Source organism: Lonchura striata, chromosome 6, assembly GCF_046129695.1.
Source record: "Lonchura striata isolate bLonStr1 chromosome 6, bLonStr1.mat, whole genome shotgun sequence".
Taxonomy (NCBI): Eukaryota; Metazoa; Chordata; class Aves; order Passeriformes; family Estrildidae; genus Lonchura; species Lonchura striata.
In genome coordinates, this window is record NC_134608.1 from 34,660,993 (window position 1) to 34,679,551 (window position 18,559).

General features: G+C 35.5%; 1 protein-coding gene across 8 annotated transcripts in view; it reads left to right on the forward strand.

The window, feature by feature from the left end:
- The window catches only part of PCNX1 (pecanex 1), an 87,514-nt gene that overhangs the window by 30,904 nt on the left and 38,051 nt on the right, over positions 1 to 18,559 (forward strand). For 2 of the 8 annotated variants that reach the window (XM_031505008.2, XM_077784128.1), the window contains exons 7-12: positions 791 to 923; positions 5,445 to 5,629; positions 12,784 to 12,874; positions 14,539 to 14,596; positions 16,701 to 16,918; positions 17,988 to 18,141. In XM_031505008.2, coding sequence (XP_031360868.1) covers positions 791 to 923; positions 5,445 to 5,629; positions 12,784 to 12,874; positions 14,539 to 14,596; positions 16,701 to 16,918; positions 17,988 to 18,141 — 839 coding nt within the window. The remainder of the gene's footprint in view (positions 1 to 790; positions 924 to 5,444; positions 5,630 to 12,783; positions 12,875 to 14,538; positions 14,597 to 16,700; positions 16,919 to 17,987; positions 18,142 to 18,559) is intronic. The other 6 variants (XM_077784122.1, XM_077784121.1, XM_077784123.1 and 3 more) reach the window with 6 other exon arrangements.

Below are 18,559 nucleotides of genomic sequence, written 5' to 3' on the forward strand. Positions count from 1 at the left end.
GAAGCAGTCCAAATCTGAAATTGTTCAGATTATAGAGTTAAAGGAGCACAGGTGGATTTGGGGAGATAATGTGTGGATAAATATTTTAATCCCTTGAGTAGATACAAACTGTTTTTTACAATGTTGGTTTATAAATTTGAACCAAACCTTTTGTTTGAAAACCTGAAGTAACAAAACCATCTGTCCTTAAAAATAAATTATTCTCTTACTTATTCTCAACCTCCTGCCTCTGTAAGTTATATTGTAACAAGTCTAGAAGGAGCAACATGTATCCCTTGATGCTTATGAGAACAATAAAGCTACTCTTGTTTTGTCCCCTTAAAGAGTTGTGATGAGGTTAACCTCAACACTGCTTATTTGGCAGAAGTTAAAAAAATGAGAAAATTATGGTGAGAATTGGTAGACAACTTTGCTGGGTAGCTCTTCAGGCTTCTTCTTAATTATCTGTTCTTTGAGATAAAGGGGGAGATCAAGCATCTCTTCCTGCCATGCGTAAATGGAAAGCACTTGGGATATCCGACTTTTGCAACCTGGCTATTTGGATCTGGGGATAAAAAAAGTAAGCTGTATATTCAAGAGCGCTCCCCCAGCCACCCAGGTGTTTGCTAATAACTGTGTTGTGATCCTGTCTTGAAGCAGCTTGTTTGAACAGTTAGGACATAAGCTACTTTTGTTGTTGTGAATCAAGTTCATTAACTTGGGGAGGGTCAGAGGGAAGAAAGGAGTCTTAAGTTACTGTTTACGTAACTAGGATGGGTTCTTATTTGACCTAAAGTCTGTCTTGATGCAGCAGCACAAGCCAGCGAGGAGACTGTCACATTTCGCCGTGAACGCAGCACATTTAGGCGTCAGGCAGTACGACGCCGGCACAATGCAGGGAGTAACCCTACCCCTCCTACATTGCTCATCGGATCACCCCTCAGGTAGGGTATCTAAATGTTCCACCATATTTAGCATGCATGCAGCAGACCACTTCCCCACACCCACCAGTGTTGCCAGAAAAGTACTTTTTACTTCCTTCCCCACCATAACCTCCTTGAGCTGTCACTGCATGTCACTGTGGGCTTGTTGAATTGTGCATGTATATGTGGCACTATTTTAAAAGAGGTCAGGATAGTCAGTCTCTAACATGTTATAGCTGTTTTCAGATTGATATAAAAATTAACTAATGCTAACAAACTTAGCCTTATTGGTTTTTATCAAAAATTTTAGAAACTTTTGTTTTCAATCAAGAAAAGAAACCCAAGAAAATAGTATCAGTGTTCCCCAGTTTGGTTTTCATCTCTTGAAGGATGTAAGCATTAGGTACTAGTACTGTGATCACTTTCCACATTTGTAGATTGTGAGAGATAAGCAAAATGACAGAACTGTATAAAGAGCTAAATACATACTCCAAAAGACTCCAAATCTGAAATACAGGTAAACCTTTATGAAGATCTTGCAGCTTTTTATAGCAAAAAAGAAATAATGAAGTGAATAGAATGCCCAATATTGCTTAATATTAAATCGAACTGTGTGGCACTTTGCATGCCTTGACAATGTTTAAAATGTACTGTGTACATGTGTCTCAGGAGTCCCACAACCTTTACTGGTCCCTTTCTTTACAATGAGGAGCCTAGTGGCTTGTTGCATATAGATAGCAGCTCCATTTGATCAATCAACCTGAACAGTAGAAACAGCAGCCACAATAAGTTTTTGAATGTTTTGTTTTAAGTCTTTCAATTTCTTGGTTGCTTATGGAATTGGAGAATCTGGTGAGGAGAACATGCCCTGTAGAAGGAACAGTCCCCTATAAGTATTGAAGTAATTCTTCCTTCAGTTACATTATAAATATATAGGAGTAATTCCATATGTTATATATTCTTAATGATCTTCCTTCATATGGTAAACCGTTCTTGTGTTTTGGGAATATTTATGTAAATTTTTGAACTAGTAGAAATGGAAAAAATAAAAATAAAATACCTTGTAGTAGAGGACGGCAGAGGAATTGTGCCATCTTTGTCACACCACTAAAATAACTGAGGAATACTTCTGCAAATTTTCCTCAGGCAGGGGGAATGCAAGAATGGTACCTAGCAATCTAACAGGTGATGGATTGACTTCTGTCATATCAAGGACTGAAGCTACTTGGGTGTGGTTTTAATGGCTAGTGCAGTATGAAGTAGTAATCATGTAATTTTAGATTTTTCTTTGTTAAGCTCTTGTTCTTCCTGAATGTAGGGTGCTCAGTCTCAAACTAACATCCTTCATAGTGAAGGATGATAAAACTTTTGTCTTCTTTTAGATCAGTTTTGCTTAACCTTGTTGCTTTCACTTGCCTCTGAGTTTGTTTTCCTTTTGTAGTGCAGCTTTGTGTATTGCAGCATAAGAGGCTGTGCAGACTAATGAAAGCTCCTTAATTGTGTTTTAGTTAGAAAACAGTGTTTTCTTTCTTGTAGGTGTAGAGTAAGCAAACTTTTGTTTTAAACTGTAGTTGACAGTGGCCTTGTTTCCATATGCTAGTGCAGTCATTAAGGTTCCCATGGCTTAAGCTTGACTTCCAATTAGAGACTACGAAGTAACTTTGTGAATCCTGAATTTCACGTTGTGAAGTGGGAGTAACTCTTTAATCAGACAAGATGTTCAAGGGTAAAAAAGCAGATTAAACATCCTCACCCTGTATTTCCTCTAAGCATCTTTATTATCTAAATTTGTTCTATTCTAAGTTAAAAACCACCCAAAACTGCTCACTATACTTTCTCTAACATAATGACATACATACATTATCAAAAATGCTTTATAATATAAACATATTCAGAATTGAATACTTACGGAGGGTAATTTACTCAGAGTACTTTTCATGATGCTAAATGACTGTCCCTTGGAGTGGAATTAAATTGCCAGCCAAACACCAAAGTGCTTTCATATTTGTTTGACACAAGTTTCATTTGAGCTGTCAACTGTGGGATGTATCTGAAAAAAAAAGTATTAATGTTCTAATTTCTAGGTGAGCAGTCTAAAAATACCCTTTCCTTTACATGGGTAGCTTACTTATAGTGTAAATTCTGTGTTACTGGGAAGAGGAAACCCTTAAGAAAGATGTAAAAGAAATCATGCCTAAAGAGCAAATGTGAAGAAATATAAAGGCATTTTGAGCCAGTTACTGCTAAGAAGTTTTCAAAATATTGCTGCAGTTGTCCTGACATAACGCCTGTGTGCTGTTAGTGAGCTGCCTGTGTGCTGTTAGTGAGCTGCCCCAGTCTAGTTTCTGATATTGCTAATCCATGACTTCAGATATTAAACTTCTAAAAAGGTCAGATTTACTAATCTTTAGCTGCCCTGATGTTATATGTTTCTTATTCTTGCCAGCAAATCTTTAATCTCTAATCTTCTAACTAACTCTGTCATAAAATTGGATGTTGGGGGAATGTTCCCTAGAACCTGTTGAGTTAAACCTGATTTCTTTTTTAATTTCCTATCCATGATTGCAATTACTTTTCACTTCCTCTGTGAAATACTTAGTAAAAGAGACAGTGGCATTATATATGTGTGTCTTTGGCAGTGGTAGACAAGTCAAATCTGGTCTAGTAAGTTCTGCTGGTTTGGTGCTAAATTAGACACAAGATTATTTTGCCCTGTAACCTAAAAAACAAACCCAAAATGTACCATAAAACACCATCCACCCCTGCTTTTGTCCTGTCTAATTGTTAGTAGTGTTTTGGGCACTTCAAAAATAAATGTTCGTTGGTATCCCATGTAGTCAATCATGTAGTCATGTATGTAAGTGACTGTATGAAGCAGAATTTTTATTCTTAAAATAATCAGGGAGAGAATAAGCCTGTTTTCTTTGCAATTGGTTGGCATCAGTATTTTGGTAGGATTTTTTAATTGTGACATATGTGGTTAGCTATTAAAAGAGCAGCTGTGTCTATACCTCTTGATACGTACCTGCTATTTATAGAAAAGCAGTATTTTTTTAGCATTGGTTTGGTGTTGCTTAAGGAAGGCAGTGAAGGTTGACACATCCCTGAACTTCCCTAGGGCTTTTGTTGCTGCATAGCTCACTGAAAGTCTTGTGTACTGCAGCAAAACACTGAATTTAAATTTCAGATTAAAATGATAGAACACAGTGAATAATGAGTTGCAGTTCTTTTCTTCTGAGCTGAGTGCATGTCTTCATTATTTTGCATGAGCTTTTCTTAACAGCTATTCTTATATCCATATTTTGTTTTCCAGTGATGCTCTAACAAAAGAACTGAAAAGTAGATGATGTAGAAAATACTGTTAAGAGCAAGTACACCAGATATAACCCTTCAACTCTTAGTAAGATCTTGTTTTTTTTAGTTGCCTCATTTGCCAACTCTAGCATCATGCTGTAAACAGTGAAGTGTTAAAAGCAACAGGTGATGCATATTGTTTTTCAAAAGAGTGTTTAAGCTATTTTCCAGTCTTTAAAATACAAAATCTTTTATCTAAGATAATGCCTCAGCTAATGACTGTATAATGTAAGTTCTTTAAATCCACAAAATGAAAGATAACAAAACCACAGCTCTTGGAATAATGGTATGATATCAACTGTAAACATAATGTACTCTGACACTTTGTCATACCTAATATTAAACAAGTTATTAAAAAAACCTAACTTTGGTAAATAGCTTAATAAAGTTAATTTTGCAAGCCTGAAGAGGAGAATTAACATTTTCAAAAACTGTGCAGTCATGACTATGAGAAATGTACAAATTTCTCTGAAAGCCAGGTTGACTTTTAAAACCTGTTTTTTGGTGAGTAATAAAGCTTTGGCTGTTACTTCAAAATAACTTCAGAATCGACTTAACTTTTGCCAATTAATAACTTTGTATAGAGAGTCTTAATATGTTCAAAATAATTCCGAATCCAAACATACTACTTCAGTTATCTGCATCTAGGTCTGTGGTATCATATGGCTATTAACAAAGCTTAAAGACATTTTCTAGTTAGTATGAATTAATAACAAGAAAGGTGATTTCTCTGTGTCTTTAGAAAAAAGCCCTAAACAGTTGATCAGGTCATACTGGAATAAGAAAAAAGGACCCCAGTGATTGTGAGAAGACTGGAATAGTCAGTAGTAAATATAGTGATACCTCAGGTTAGTCAGTAGTTAAACTAATGGGGAGTAATTTGCTTTTGCACCCACAAATTAAGACACAGAAGAATATACCTGTTGGATGACCTGAGGAGATCTTATACAGCAATACTACTACTAAGAAGTTGACAGGAACAGTATCTCTAAATTACTGCTGTAACTAGGGCCTAAATACTCTCTTACACAGAATGTAGGGGTTACTTTAACACTAACTGTTGGCTACTTAATGCTACTATCTCAAAAAAAGTTTTCCTCTTTAAACTGAAAAATCTTGTTTTGCTTCACTTCTGGCTCTTTTTCATTTCTTCTTGGTAATGTGTCCCCAATGCGTGTTTTCTCGTAGCCTTCAAGATGGTCAGCAAGGCCAGCAGTGCTCCTGCCAGGTCAGAGTGCAGTCCTGCCCCCCTTCCCAGGCAGCTGTGCCCGGCGCTAGCGCCTCCTTGCTGGTGAGAAATGGGAGTGTCCACTTAGAAGCATCACATGCCACTGCATCTGCTGTAGGCGGTAGCAGTTTGCACGATGAACTTGGTATGCAGGCCTTATGTAACCTTGGTGACATGGAAGTTTTAATAGGGCAGATTTATTGGTAATAATGCAGTGAAAATCGGCTAACCTGAGCGTTGTTTGTCAATCTTACAGGTGTGTTTCTAGGAAGGCTATATTGCTCAGTCACCTTGCCCAGGCAGTTTCTCTAACAAATGTGTGATGGGAAATAAGGTGTCGTAGATACAAGTAATGATGGTGTGAGGGCTTTCTTGATTTGAGCAACGTAACACATTTAATAAATCTTTCCTATGGTCCTACAGGCAGTTGAGCAGATATGGAGACTTTGGGGATTTTCTGGTTCCTTAAAAAAAAAAAAAAAACAAAAACCAAAAAAACCCCCAAACTTGTTATGGTTCCTAAAAATTCTTTATCGTACCTTTTTTAGATGAGTTGTTTAGCTGCTGTTCAAAGAAGAAATACTTATGAATGCTTTGCTTTGGATGTACAAATACAATGTTAACTTAGGGGCTTGGTATTGGAAGTAAATCTGGACTCTTTTGTATATCAAATCTCATAGTTTTATAGAGCTTTATAGTGTCTTCTTAGTTCTTCATGGTCCATTTTATGTGGTACCCTTGATTATTAACTTCTTCATTAACTCCTATGTAGCTAATAAAATTGCTAGGAAGAAGTTAAGACGGTCTTAAATAATAACTGATCTGCCACATAGTGAAGGGGTTGGTTTGGAAAAATTCCCGGCAGGGATCTTTGCAGCTATCTATACGTGGCCTGAATTACTTATGGCTTCATCATTAATACGTAACTCTTCCTTGCATTATTAAAATGGCCATCTTGAGCACTGACAATTACTAGTGATGGAATGAGCTCTAATAACCTAATAGCTTTAATAACCTAAAAGTACAGGTTTGATCAGAACACTTACAAAACATGTGTTTCAGACCTTGTGTAATCCAGGACTAAGAGATAAGTGAGTTGTCTCTTATCTCACTAGAGGGGAAGACTCCATGAATTGAGAGTCTGTGGTAACCCTTTAAATGTGAATTTGATTGAGTATTTTTCTGCACCATCTAGTGCAATATAAGGAGAAATGGAATATAAGCAAAAATGAAACCACCTTTACCTACTCTGAGATGTTTTATAAGACTTAACTACAAATGTAATAAATACACATGATCTAGTTATCTAATAATTTTTGTTGTAGATTCTGTTGCTTTACTGTTTTCTAGGTAGAAGTGTTATTGTTTTGTTCTCAGTGCTTGTGTCTCAACTATGAAAGCTTGTTATATGAAACCCATTTTTTAATTTAATTTGGATGCTTATTTCATATTTGAAAAGAAGATATTTGAAGTGAAACTCTGAAATACTGCTTATTTCTATCCAAGTTTAAAGTTGAGCTATATTCTTGAGGCTGCTGCTATTTATTTGAAGGATTTGGTTCATATTACCCAAAACAATACTGTTGAGTTCTGTAGAATTTGTAATTTAATATGCAATATAGGTCTATTTTATTTAAGAGCTTTTATTATTTGCTCTAGCAGAAATCAAAGTAGATCATATATAAAATTCAACATGGCATTCAGACTCTAAAAAGGCATATTTATTGTATTTTTTGTGCATTGGAGTCTTCAGAAATTCATGACACTTAATTCTTCTGAAACTTTACCTGTATTGTGCTTACAATTATCTGGGACATCATGTTGTCTTTGGAGGCAAAAAACTTCTGGGGTCTGCTAGGTAGAAATCTGACGTATAACAGGCATTTATTTCCTGTTTTGAGAGTCTGAGCATCTAGGTTAGAATCCTTTGAGAGAAAGGTATGCAGGATCTTCTTGTGTTATTTTAGGAAAATCAAATTTTCTAGTTTATGTAGCAGGTTGTGTGGAGCAGATGCTATCTTTTGTTAAAAGTAAAATAGTTGGCAAAATAGTGCAGGCTTTTGTGTGTGTGATTCCTTTATCAGGCCTGACAATAAAGTATCTTTCCTTTTCTATGTGGTTAGTTTGGGGGTTTTTTTGTTGGTTTTTTTTTTCATTTTAAACCCTGAGTCAGGGATGAAGTAACACTATTTTTCTCTTTCAATTAAGTCTAAGGCTCTTGGTTTTGCTATGTTATCCCAAAATATCTTACAGTAAAAGATGACCCTTTAATTTGTCTGTAGTTGTACTTTAGTTTGTCTGTGGTTTGGGTTGGGAGAAGGTTGTAGTTTGTTTTTTCCTTGATCAGCATCAGAATACAAATAAAAGCAATCAAGGAGCTATGACCAATTATTTGTTGCCGTGGAAATCATTGTGACTGCCCAGGGCAAAAAAGTAAAAATAGTGGCTGGGGAAATACATGGAAACAATACCTGATTTACTCCAACTGGAAATATCAGCGACAAACATAGATGGGATTATATATATCTGTACCGTGCATAGAAGAGTTTCTTAATTCAAATCCTCTTGGAAAGGCAAACAGGGCATATATTCATTTACTGTAAAAGTCCTCACATAGAGGGCTCATGTTTTCCTTTACCAGTGCGCTATTTACTTCTACATTTGTTCTGTTTGTGTTGATGTCAAGCTGCAGCACTTAACAAGACACACAGTTTTTGGTTTTGTTTACTTTGGAATTTCTTGTCTGTTAATTTGATTCTGGTGAGTTATTTTACCTAGGATGAGCCTCACTGTATTATACCTGTCCCATACCCAGTCTGGTGATGATACAGTTATCTTTAACTGGGCATTGCCCTGGGAGTAAGGCAAGAGATGCTTTGATGCATTATCTTCAGTCTTCCAGGTTCAAAGTAGGAAGATTTTTATCAGTTATACTGTTGGAAGGTTGAGGGAGAAGTAACTTGAAAGGATGGAAAAGGAGTTTGATGTGGAGTGGTAAACATGAAGTAAATCATAGAATTGCAGAATGGAAAGGAAAAGTGGCAAACTAAATGCCATGATTATAGGCAGGATTGATACAATAGAAATCTCAAAAGCAACAAAACATGTGCTGTGACTTAAGTGAATGACAGTTTGCAGAGCAGAGTGTGGCAGTACCCATTCTTTTTGTTCTCATTAATGGTTGATTGTTTAGACGGGTAGGTGGGATTTTTCATCCCTTGCAGTGAAGATTGATTAAATTCAAATTAGAATTTGTCAAACAGGAATCCAAATACTGAGTTAGCAGAACAGATGCCCAGTGTTTGAAGCTGGGGTGAAGTAACAGACTCTTGTCCTTGGCTAGATGATTTTTTAAAATTGCTTTTGTGCTTAAAGAGAACTGCTCATCTAGAACTTTACGAGACAATTACGGTGGTGTGGTGGACCTCTGGTTGTATTGTTTATATAACAAGCAATAATCTTTCAGGTTAAAGTATTTTAATTTATGAAGGCAGTTGAATGGTTTTGAATATCAAAACTTTTATGTAAGGATAGACATATACACTGGTTGCTTACTAGATTAAAACCAATTTAGAAGCAGTTACTCAGTACCTTTGGAAAATTAAATAGATGTAATTTATTTGGGATGGATGTGGGAGCATGTTCAAAGGTCTATGTATAAAATAAATATTCACTTCTCATTATTCCTATGGAAAATATCCTTGTTGTAGACTGGAATTTGGGGTAATAGGTCAGTTACTCTTTTGACAAACTTCATATAGGAACAAAAAATGAGCTACTTGGAAGTGTTCTAACTGAAAACATATACACCTTCATACCATAGCTAACAGTAAAATTTTGACCTTTGGAAATAAAGCTCCTAGCAGTCTACCAAGGAGTCAAATTCTGATGACTTTGGTTTTGCTAACTAGGATTTTAAAAATACTGATTGAAGCAATAGACAAATGTATCTTGATCTAATGATGACATCATCATGTAAGCCTTTGCATTTGAACTACTCTGAGTGGTTTGAAAAAAAGTAGTGTATTGGATGTAAAACTGGGAAGCGTACTAAAGATAACTTAGCTGAGGAAACCATCAGAGCACCATTTTAGTTAAATCCTGAGCCATTTAAGTCTTCCAGGTTTTGTCTGTGTAAGCTCATCAGCCTATTGCTGTTGTCTGTTGATGCCCTTAACTACTGTGGGAGTATGAATTTGCACAGTGTGAACTGTTACATGGCTGTCTCTGGATGTGGTGATGAGATATTTTGGTCTTTTGGAACAAGGAAACTTGCTTCAAAGAACACACATTTATCTTAGCTCCATGTCAGAATGAAGATGTATTTTGGATTTGTGTGCTTGAGTATCACAGTGTCTTGGTTTGTTACTGTAACCTGGTCCAAATAGAATATTTTTGGGTGACTTTAATTTGTTAAGAACTTTCAAGTCTCTTTTTTGGTGTGTGTGTTTGTGTGTAGAGAAGTTAAACATTTATGTTGAGTGAGTAGACATACTATTGAACATATTTCTTGATTTTCAACATAATCTTTGGAGTCTCCCATTTGTTCACAGCTTGATAAAACTACAGCCTTTAGAGAGAGAAAATACATTCTTAAGTTAATTCAATGTGGTGCTGTTCCAAGTATCCCATGGAGAATGCTGTGAGAGGCAGGAATGGGAGAGAGTCACTAGAGTAAATAAAAATGCTAGGTGTATCCATATGTATTGACTCTTGAGTATTGAAATTCTTTGTTAGCATTTATGTAATATGAGGAAGCTGTTCTTATCTCACAGAGTTTAAAAATTAAGGATTTTGGAGCTCAGGTGTATTATCTTCAGCTGCACTTTGGAGTTTGTGTCACAGCAATAAACAGTCCTGTCAAGTTTTCTACTGAGACGAGTTGAGGCTTTTCTGAAAAATCTTTTTATTTAAACCAACCGACCAAAAAACCCCAACAGAAAGACAACAACAAAACCAAACCAAATCAAAAACAGCCAAAGAAAAACAAAAAAATGGAGCAGAAAAAGATTTTGTATTAATGAGAAGCTGTGCTGTGCTTGCCAGGGAGCTAACTTTGAATGGAAAGCCTCTTTAAGTGGGTGAATTGCAAGCATGACATATCCTGAGTCCATTTTGTAGTTTGTGTATAAAAAATGGGAATTAAGTGTTCCGTTTGTTTGCAACCTCTATTAATAAGTTTTGTTATATCCCACTGCAGCAGTGCAGTACTTACAGCAGCAATATAAATGCAGTCAATTTTGGTAGATTCAAAGATAAGTTGGGTGGCAGGGAACTGTAGATATGAAGAAGTGTAATAGTTCAGTAAACATCCTCTGAAATAAATTCCTGATGTGTTTTCCTCAGTCCAAGGGAAGGGGAAATTGCATGTCCAAGCAGTATATTCTAACTTCTGTGACTAGTATTTCATTAAGTTAAAAATTAAAAAGTTTAATTTCCAGGATCTCTAGTCAGTAATGCAAAATCATGAAGAATTTAACCCAAACTTCCTTTTTTTTTTTTTTTAAGAGCTGCTTGCTCTTAAATTATGGATATTTTCCCATAATAATTAATGCACATCTTTGTCCTGAATAGAACCTTGACATGCATTTGTATTGTCCAGTGTCTCCATGTTTGCTCCTGAAACTTTTTTATTGACGCAGTTAATAAATACACCGTTGTAACCGAGGGTTTTTATTAGTTGTGGGAAGATTCCCCGTTCTGTCTATTAGTTTAAATGTTAAGCTTCAGTATTAATGTGTACTACACATTGCATTGAAAAACCAAAAGATAATCAGCTAAAGCACTTCATTAAAATGTTATGCAGTGAGGAAAAAGCCCTAACCAAGTGAGCTTTGTACTTAAGCCTGTGGCAGATGTAATTGAATATTGAGAGAGGGCTGCTGTGCATGCTGTTTGTGCCTCCTGAGCTATGTAGGGGACTGTCTTGTCACAATGGTGGCTCTGAGCACAGCTGTGGTATTTCCCTGGTTGGTCTGAAGTGCTCCCTTGAGGGTAGAAAGCTTTATGAAGATATTGTCAATATACCAGTTTTTTTCTTTATTTCATTGGTTTTAAGCATGTAGTTTGAGGGATTTAACTTGTGAAGATTCAAATGCTTCTGAATCAAACTTAAAGGTCTGTGAGTCTGAAGAGAAGCTGTTGCAGGATTATATTGTGTAAAAAAATACTCAAAATCCATGTATTAGCAGGTTGTGCTCTCACAGAAATGGCAAAGTTTGGAAGCTCTGATCTTGTTAGGTATTTCTGAGGGTTACCTTGTATCAGCAGAAGGTAAAGCTGTGAGACATACGGCTGAGAGGTGTATACAGTTTTTCTTCACATGCTCCAAAGTGGGATTTTTATTTTGTTTGTATAAGCTAATATTGGAATATTGCAAGTTTTGCATCATGACTTAAGAAGGGTTATAAGCTAGAAGAGATGGAGAAATTGGCAGATCATTTAATATGAGATCAGTTTCAAAATCAGGTTCCTTGCATTCAGAGCTGAAATATATTGAACCTGGCCTTCAGGGAAAATTACAATGCCTATCTGTCTGATCATGCCACTGTTGGGAGGAGGGTACTGTGAAAACATCTTATTTGAGTAAGGTAATTTATAATTTGCATTATAATCTTTGGCTGCTTTTTAAAATTATATATTTTGGAAGTAAGTCCAAATGGTTTATCTAGGAAGTTAGTTTGCAGTCCTTTGTTCTTACACTGAAGCATTTGTTTCTAGATTGTAGAATAAATCTCTGCCTCACATTTCTTTTTTGAGTTTCCTAAGTTAACTTATGAAGCGTTTCTGGCCACTTCTTTCAATCTTTGTGTTTCTTTTCAAATAGACATGGGTGTCTCAAAATAATTTTATTCAGATACTTGGGTTATCTCTGCTGTAGCTAAATATTCTTAGATGCTGATAGTGAGTGATTTACTGATGGTTCTGTTGGGGGTGGGGGAGAACTGAAGAAGCTGGTCACTGCAAATTTTTCATGTGGTTATTCTCTAAGGGGAAAAAATGGTTTACACTGTCCTGTTGTGTTAATGGTGTCATCTTGTAAATACAAACTCGGTATACAAACTTTAATTCAGTACTGCAGTTACAGCATATGTGCTATGTAAAATGGTATGAAAGACAGCTGTGTAGCTAATGTCTGCACCGGTGACACATTCATGAGTAATCACATTTTATATTTTAACACAGATGTAAATTCAGATGTCTGAATTGATATCTGTTGTAAGTTAATAAATAGAAGCTGCTGCCAATAGGATGAAACATGAGGAAATTTTGACCTGCTTTTGACCTTTTCTTTAATAGGTAAGTTCAGTTCTACGCTCTACGAGACAGGGGGCTGCGACATGTCGCTTGTGAACTTTGAGCCAGCTGCAAGAAGAGCATCCAACATCTGGTGTGTGTGAAGGCCAGTCAAGAGTGATAATTCTTGTCTTACTGCAATCCAATATTTTATTTTAATTTTAAAAGGTTATTTAGTATGGACTACCAAAAAAGTCAATGCAATCTATTAACCATATACTTTTACTTTTGTGATCCAAGTGATTTTTACTAGAAGATAACATTAAGTTAATTATTCTCTGAAAATGAGTACTACTATTAGCTTAAGCAGTATACTTCCAAACCGAGAACTTGACTAATGCATTTTTTTGTTGGCTTATAGAAAGTCTTTGTTAAAGAATTTAACCCATTTTTGAGAAAGTTAGGTTGCTGTTGACCATAATGGCTATTGAACTTCCAGTTGTGAAGCCATTGTATACTGATAAATTTATTTTCAAGTTCATAGATGGCATCAAACAGTAAATGGAAGTGTTAACATGGCTGAGATTAAAATCTGACTTGGAGCTGAAATAGCCAGCTACATACTGGAAAGTTCATCTGCTGTTGGAAAGATGCCTTTTCTTTCTCTGAAGGGATAGGAGGCAGAAGAAGGAAAAGCAACCCAAAACCTTCTGTGGCTTCCCACCTGCCCCCAGTCTACTTCACTATGTAGAATTGCTCTGAAGTTATTGCGCCATGCTGAATGCTGTAATTCCTACCACATGTAGGTGGAATAGCTCTTGGAATTATGGAGTTATGAATATGAAACATCCCATCTTCAAATCTTTCTTTTGAGAGTATGCAAGTGCCTTTTGTAGAATTGAACTTTGACCTGCGTTCCTTCCACAAAGCTGCCAATCCCTGCCTTTACTGCTTGCATGTTCCAGATGCAATGACTTTGCTGATGGCTGCTGTTTTGAAGTTGAATGTGTTAATGGAAGGAACAAACTGGCCACTTCAGATAATCAGATCTCAGCTATAGAGAATACTTGAGTTTGAGTGAAGTAAAGTTGATAACAAAGAATGTTTTTATCTTAAGGCAAGGAACTGAAGGAAGGTTGCATAAATTTGATACAAGTCTTACAACCATGTGATTTACATGGAAAACAAACATCCAAAAGCTATCCAAAATTGGGGGAAAAAGCAATGGTTGGATATGGACTCTCATACAGTAAGAGAAATTTGTCTTCATCTCTAATGAATGGAAATTGCAAAGTAATTTTGCTCTTCTTACCAGAGGTTTAACTTTAAGTTTTTCAAAAGCAGTTTAAGTAGCTGACTTCACCTGTGCAATGTACTGTTTTTGGCAGTTTTGGGGTCTTGATAAAAACAATATAGAACTATGAGAAACTGCATGTGAACACCTAGTGTCCTCTGCACTTCTTTAGAGATGTGATGTATCTTTACAAATCACTAGCTAAAGCTTATAAAATTTTTGTTTTTCAAGTGGAATAATGGGTATCCTTGTAGTTCTTTTTAGAAGATTTAGGGACTGGGTGTTGAGAAAATGTTAAGTGTAAGATTAAAGAGTCTCCAGGCTTATCATAGCTGTAGAATGTACCACAATACATGAGACTAAGTAACTACTTGCATTTATAGTAAGTGACTGAAGGAAAAACTGAAAGATATTTAGATAAGAGTCACAAGGTATCAAAATTAATTTGGGACACTAGAAAATTAGAGTGACCTGTTGAAATAAAATGTAATTTATAATCTGAAGTATTTTCCCTGTTCTTATAGTGACACGGACTCTCACGTATCGAGTTCTACCTCAGTTCGCTTTTATCCACATGATCTAGTAAGTTTTTCTTACTTATTTTTACAGCATGCAAAGAATTAGAAGACTATCCAACTTTATAGCACTGATTAATCATTCTGTGTGGTAGTTCTCTGTTCATATGAAAGAATTTTGTCTGGATTAATGACGAGAAAGTATTTAGTATTGTAGTGTGTTCATATATATATGCAAATTAATCTTCCTGCATAACAATTTAAAACTTAGTTGGTTTCCTCTGATCTAAAACCTAGTGATATAAAAATACTCGTAGAAATTGTTCTAAGATACCTTGTAAAAGTTTCCAAAGATAATGTGTACAATTTGGGCAGTTTTCATTCTGTGCATTACTGAGGTTAGCAGGCAGCAGAAAGACTAAATATTGTGTTCCGACAAAAAGAAACTTCCCTTGAGTAATTTTTCTGAAAGGAATTTAGAAATGTCATTGGAGTATGCTGTACAAAATTTAAATTTATATGCAGGGAGTGACTTAGAAAACAAGGCAGAAACTTACACTGTTTAATACTGCAAATACCTTTATAATTCCTTAGTTTTATGATCTGAAACCTTTTGTTATTGTCAAGTCCAGACATACCTGTACTCTGAATTCTGAAGTCATATGTTCTGAAAACAGCGCGAATGGTCATGATTCTTAAGCTGGCAAACCAAAGAGAAGTATGTTGAAGGTATCTAATGATACAATCAAGAGGGAAAATGAAATACAGCTTTAGGATTTGGCAGAGGAGCAAGAGACCTCTGTTTGCCTGACCATGCTTTTGATCAAGAACGTGCTTTTTAAACTTGATGTCTGCTAGAGGAACTTGCTTTGCTTTTCACAGTCCCCCTCAAATATGTAGCCTTTAGAAAAGAGGCTGCATTACCTCTTCTGTGCTTTCGGTTTGCCAGTGTAGTTCCATTGGAGGCAATGCTTCTTTTTTAAGGCAAATTTGTGACTGTAAAAGCTCAGTCCATGCAGCAAAATGGAAATTTCCACTGAAATTTATTATTAGTGCCATGAATGTTAGGCTGATTCTACCTTTTAAGAAACAAAGCTTTTAAAAAATTTTCAAAAAAGGATCTGTTTTCTGAAACAGCTTGCCTTAAATAGTATGGTTTGTGTTTTTTGAAATGCCTTTAAGAAAGAGAGTGTTCCTCTTTGTTTTTTTCATTAGTATTTTCCTAGGACGAAGAAGCTGGCTAAGCATAGTTAAATACACTGATGATTTAAGGAGTGATGAATAAAATTTTATAAATCAAGAAATAGAATGTTAAGCTTAGATGAATGCAGGGATAAAGCCCTTCTGAACACTAAAACTGTAGTTTTGACACTTGAAGGTGGCATGAGTATTGAAGTTCTACTCTTTGCCTTACACATTTGTGAAGCTTTTTCATTAAAGGACATTTTAAGAATTATATTGCCTAAGAATAAAGGGCAGTACATCAAGATGTTTCTTGGCCTGTTAGAAACTGGATTAGACTATACATAGGTACTAGAGTATCTTATTTCATTGAGTACTCTGCTTTTGTATCTTTCATGGTTGTTAGTATCACTGTGATTTTCTTGAGAACTGTAAACAAACTACAAAATAAGTAATAGTCATAAATATTACTTGACTGTTTAGGGTATAGCTTTTTCTTTGGTTCATTTCTGATTCTGGATGCAATGAGTTTGAATTTGCTGGTGCACGAGTATATTGCTTTGTCATGCAAAAAGAACCATTCAGCATGGGTTCACATGCAGATTAGCTGACTATAAGAAATGTGTTGTAATTTATTTAAATCAATAATTGGATTATTCCTGTACTGTATGTTGTCCATGTATCAGTTTACTTGTCTTAAAATTTGAAGTTTTCAGAGTAAATGGGATAATGTACTTGGAAGATGATTTGTTTGAAATAAGGCATATGCTGAAATGCCAAAGAGTTGTTGTATGCAAACTGTTATTGCTGCTAGGTCCTATTCATGTGCTGTGATAAGGACAGAAAAAGTGAAGCCTGTGCCAGTGCTTAACATGTAATTCCTCAAAAGTGAAACTAAAGAGTTCTAGCAATTTTCTTCAAAGCAATTTTCAGTATCTAGACAGTGATTTGATACAAAGAAGTTTTTGTTAATACTAACTTTCTTTTAGCTTTCTCTTCCCCAGATCAGGTTAAACAGGCTGCTAACAATGGATACAGATCTGTTGGAGCAGCAAGATATTGACCTGAGCCCTGACCTTCAGGACCACATGCAGCCTCAAGAGGAAGCAGCTCAAAAAGTCAAGCAGTACTATCGCTTTTGGATCCTGCCTAAACTTTGGATTAGCATCAATTTTGATAGATTAACTCTTCTGGCTTTATTTGATAGGTGAGATCCTTGTATATTGCCAGATCTCGGAAAGCAAAGATGAAAACAGTTACTAAACTGTAATACAGATAAAACTATCCTAGAGAATTATACATATTTACTGTACTCTGAAAAATGAAAGAATAATACTGAATGTAGTTTTTCTAAAATAATGGAGGCTACTTTCATTTTTTTCTGTAGCAATTAAAAAAGGAAACCAACCCTCACTTTGCCTGCATGGCACAGTAACATATTTGAATGACCAAATAGAAAGATTCATTGCCAATATTTAAAGCTAGAGTATAGCCTTCTCCAAAAATTAATTTGAAAGGGTCTACAATCTGGTATTCACTAAGTCTTTTGGTAAACAGAAAGAATTTGCCCGCTGTTCCAAAGCATTTTTTTGAAGGGTTGTTTAATACTGTGACTTCTTGTCCTTGCTATATTGACCTAGAGGAATAAAATTAAGGTGATCCTCCAGTTGCCAGCTTTTGGAATATGTAGAGTATTTGTATTTTGGTAATGAACCTCCTTGAAATAAACAGGATAGTAGTGATTCTGTCCTGGGAGGAATACTCATAATTCTGTTCCGAAGCACAGGCAATATCGTAGCGAATTATGTGTATTCCACTTGGCATATCTTACAAGCAAGAATATTTTTAGTTTCTTCATTAGAAAATCATGAGTGACAGGTTATATACACAGGTAAGTTATCATGCTTATGGATTTTTTTAGGCTTATCATCATTTTGGGTGGCTTTGAATATAGATTGCTGTTACAGACCATGCTTCTGGTGGAACATTTGAATTATTTCTAAAAATATCTGCTGAAGTTATCTTCTGCTGTTTAAAGTAAAATTCCATATGATACTAACTGCTTTTAGCTGTCATTGAAATCCTGGTAGCTCCAAGCTTTGATAAAGGACATTGTGCTAGTAGGCTATAGAAGTTCAAATTTATTCTTAACTACTTGGCTACCAGTAGCATAATCCTTGTTAATTTTTTACTCTAACTGCTCTTTTGCAGCTTTTTCTAGACATAGTTAGCTTTAAATTCCGTTTTTCTTTTTTTTTTCTCTCCCTTTAAAACAGGAATCGTGAGATCCTTGAAAATGTATTAGCTGTCATCCTAGCTATTCTAGTTGCATTTCTGGGCTCTGTACTTCTTATAGAGGGCTTTTTCAAGGATATTTGGGTCTTCCAGTTCTGCCTGGTAATAGCCAGTTGCCAGTACTCACTGTTGAAGGTACTTTAATTTCTCTTTACTTTCTACAAACAACAGATAAAAATCCAGTTGGATGTTGCAGGTTAGTTAGGGCTTTAAGGATAAATGTGCAAGCTTATCATTTATAAAGAAATTAGTAAACTTGGCCTCATAGGAAGTTTGATAGATAGTAATGCAAGGTCACATCAACAGAATCATTCTGCATATGCTTGTTAAAGAATCCTTTATTTATTGTTCTCATGCATTTTTTTTGGTTCATGAAGAGGAGCACATCTTGTTGAAAACCGACTACAAATTGAATTTGAAGTTTTATTGGTTTGGGTTTTAATTTTCTGTAGTGTCTACACCTTGGAGCATTTATATTGGGGCAATTATATCTAAACATCTTTTTAATCAGATAATTAATTTTTGTTATACTGATAATGGTTTATTGTAATCT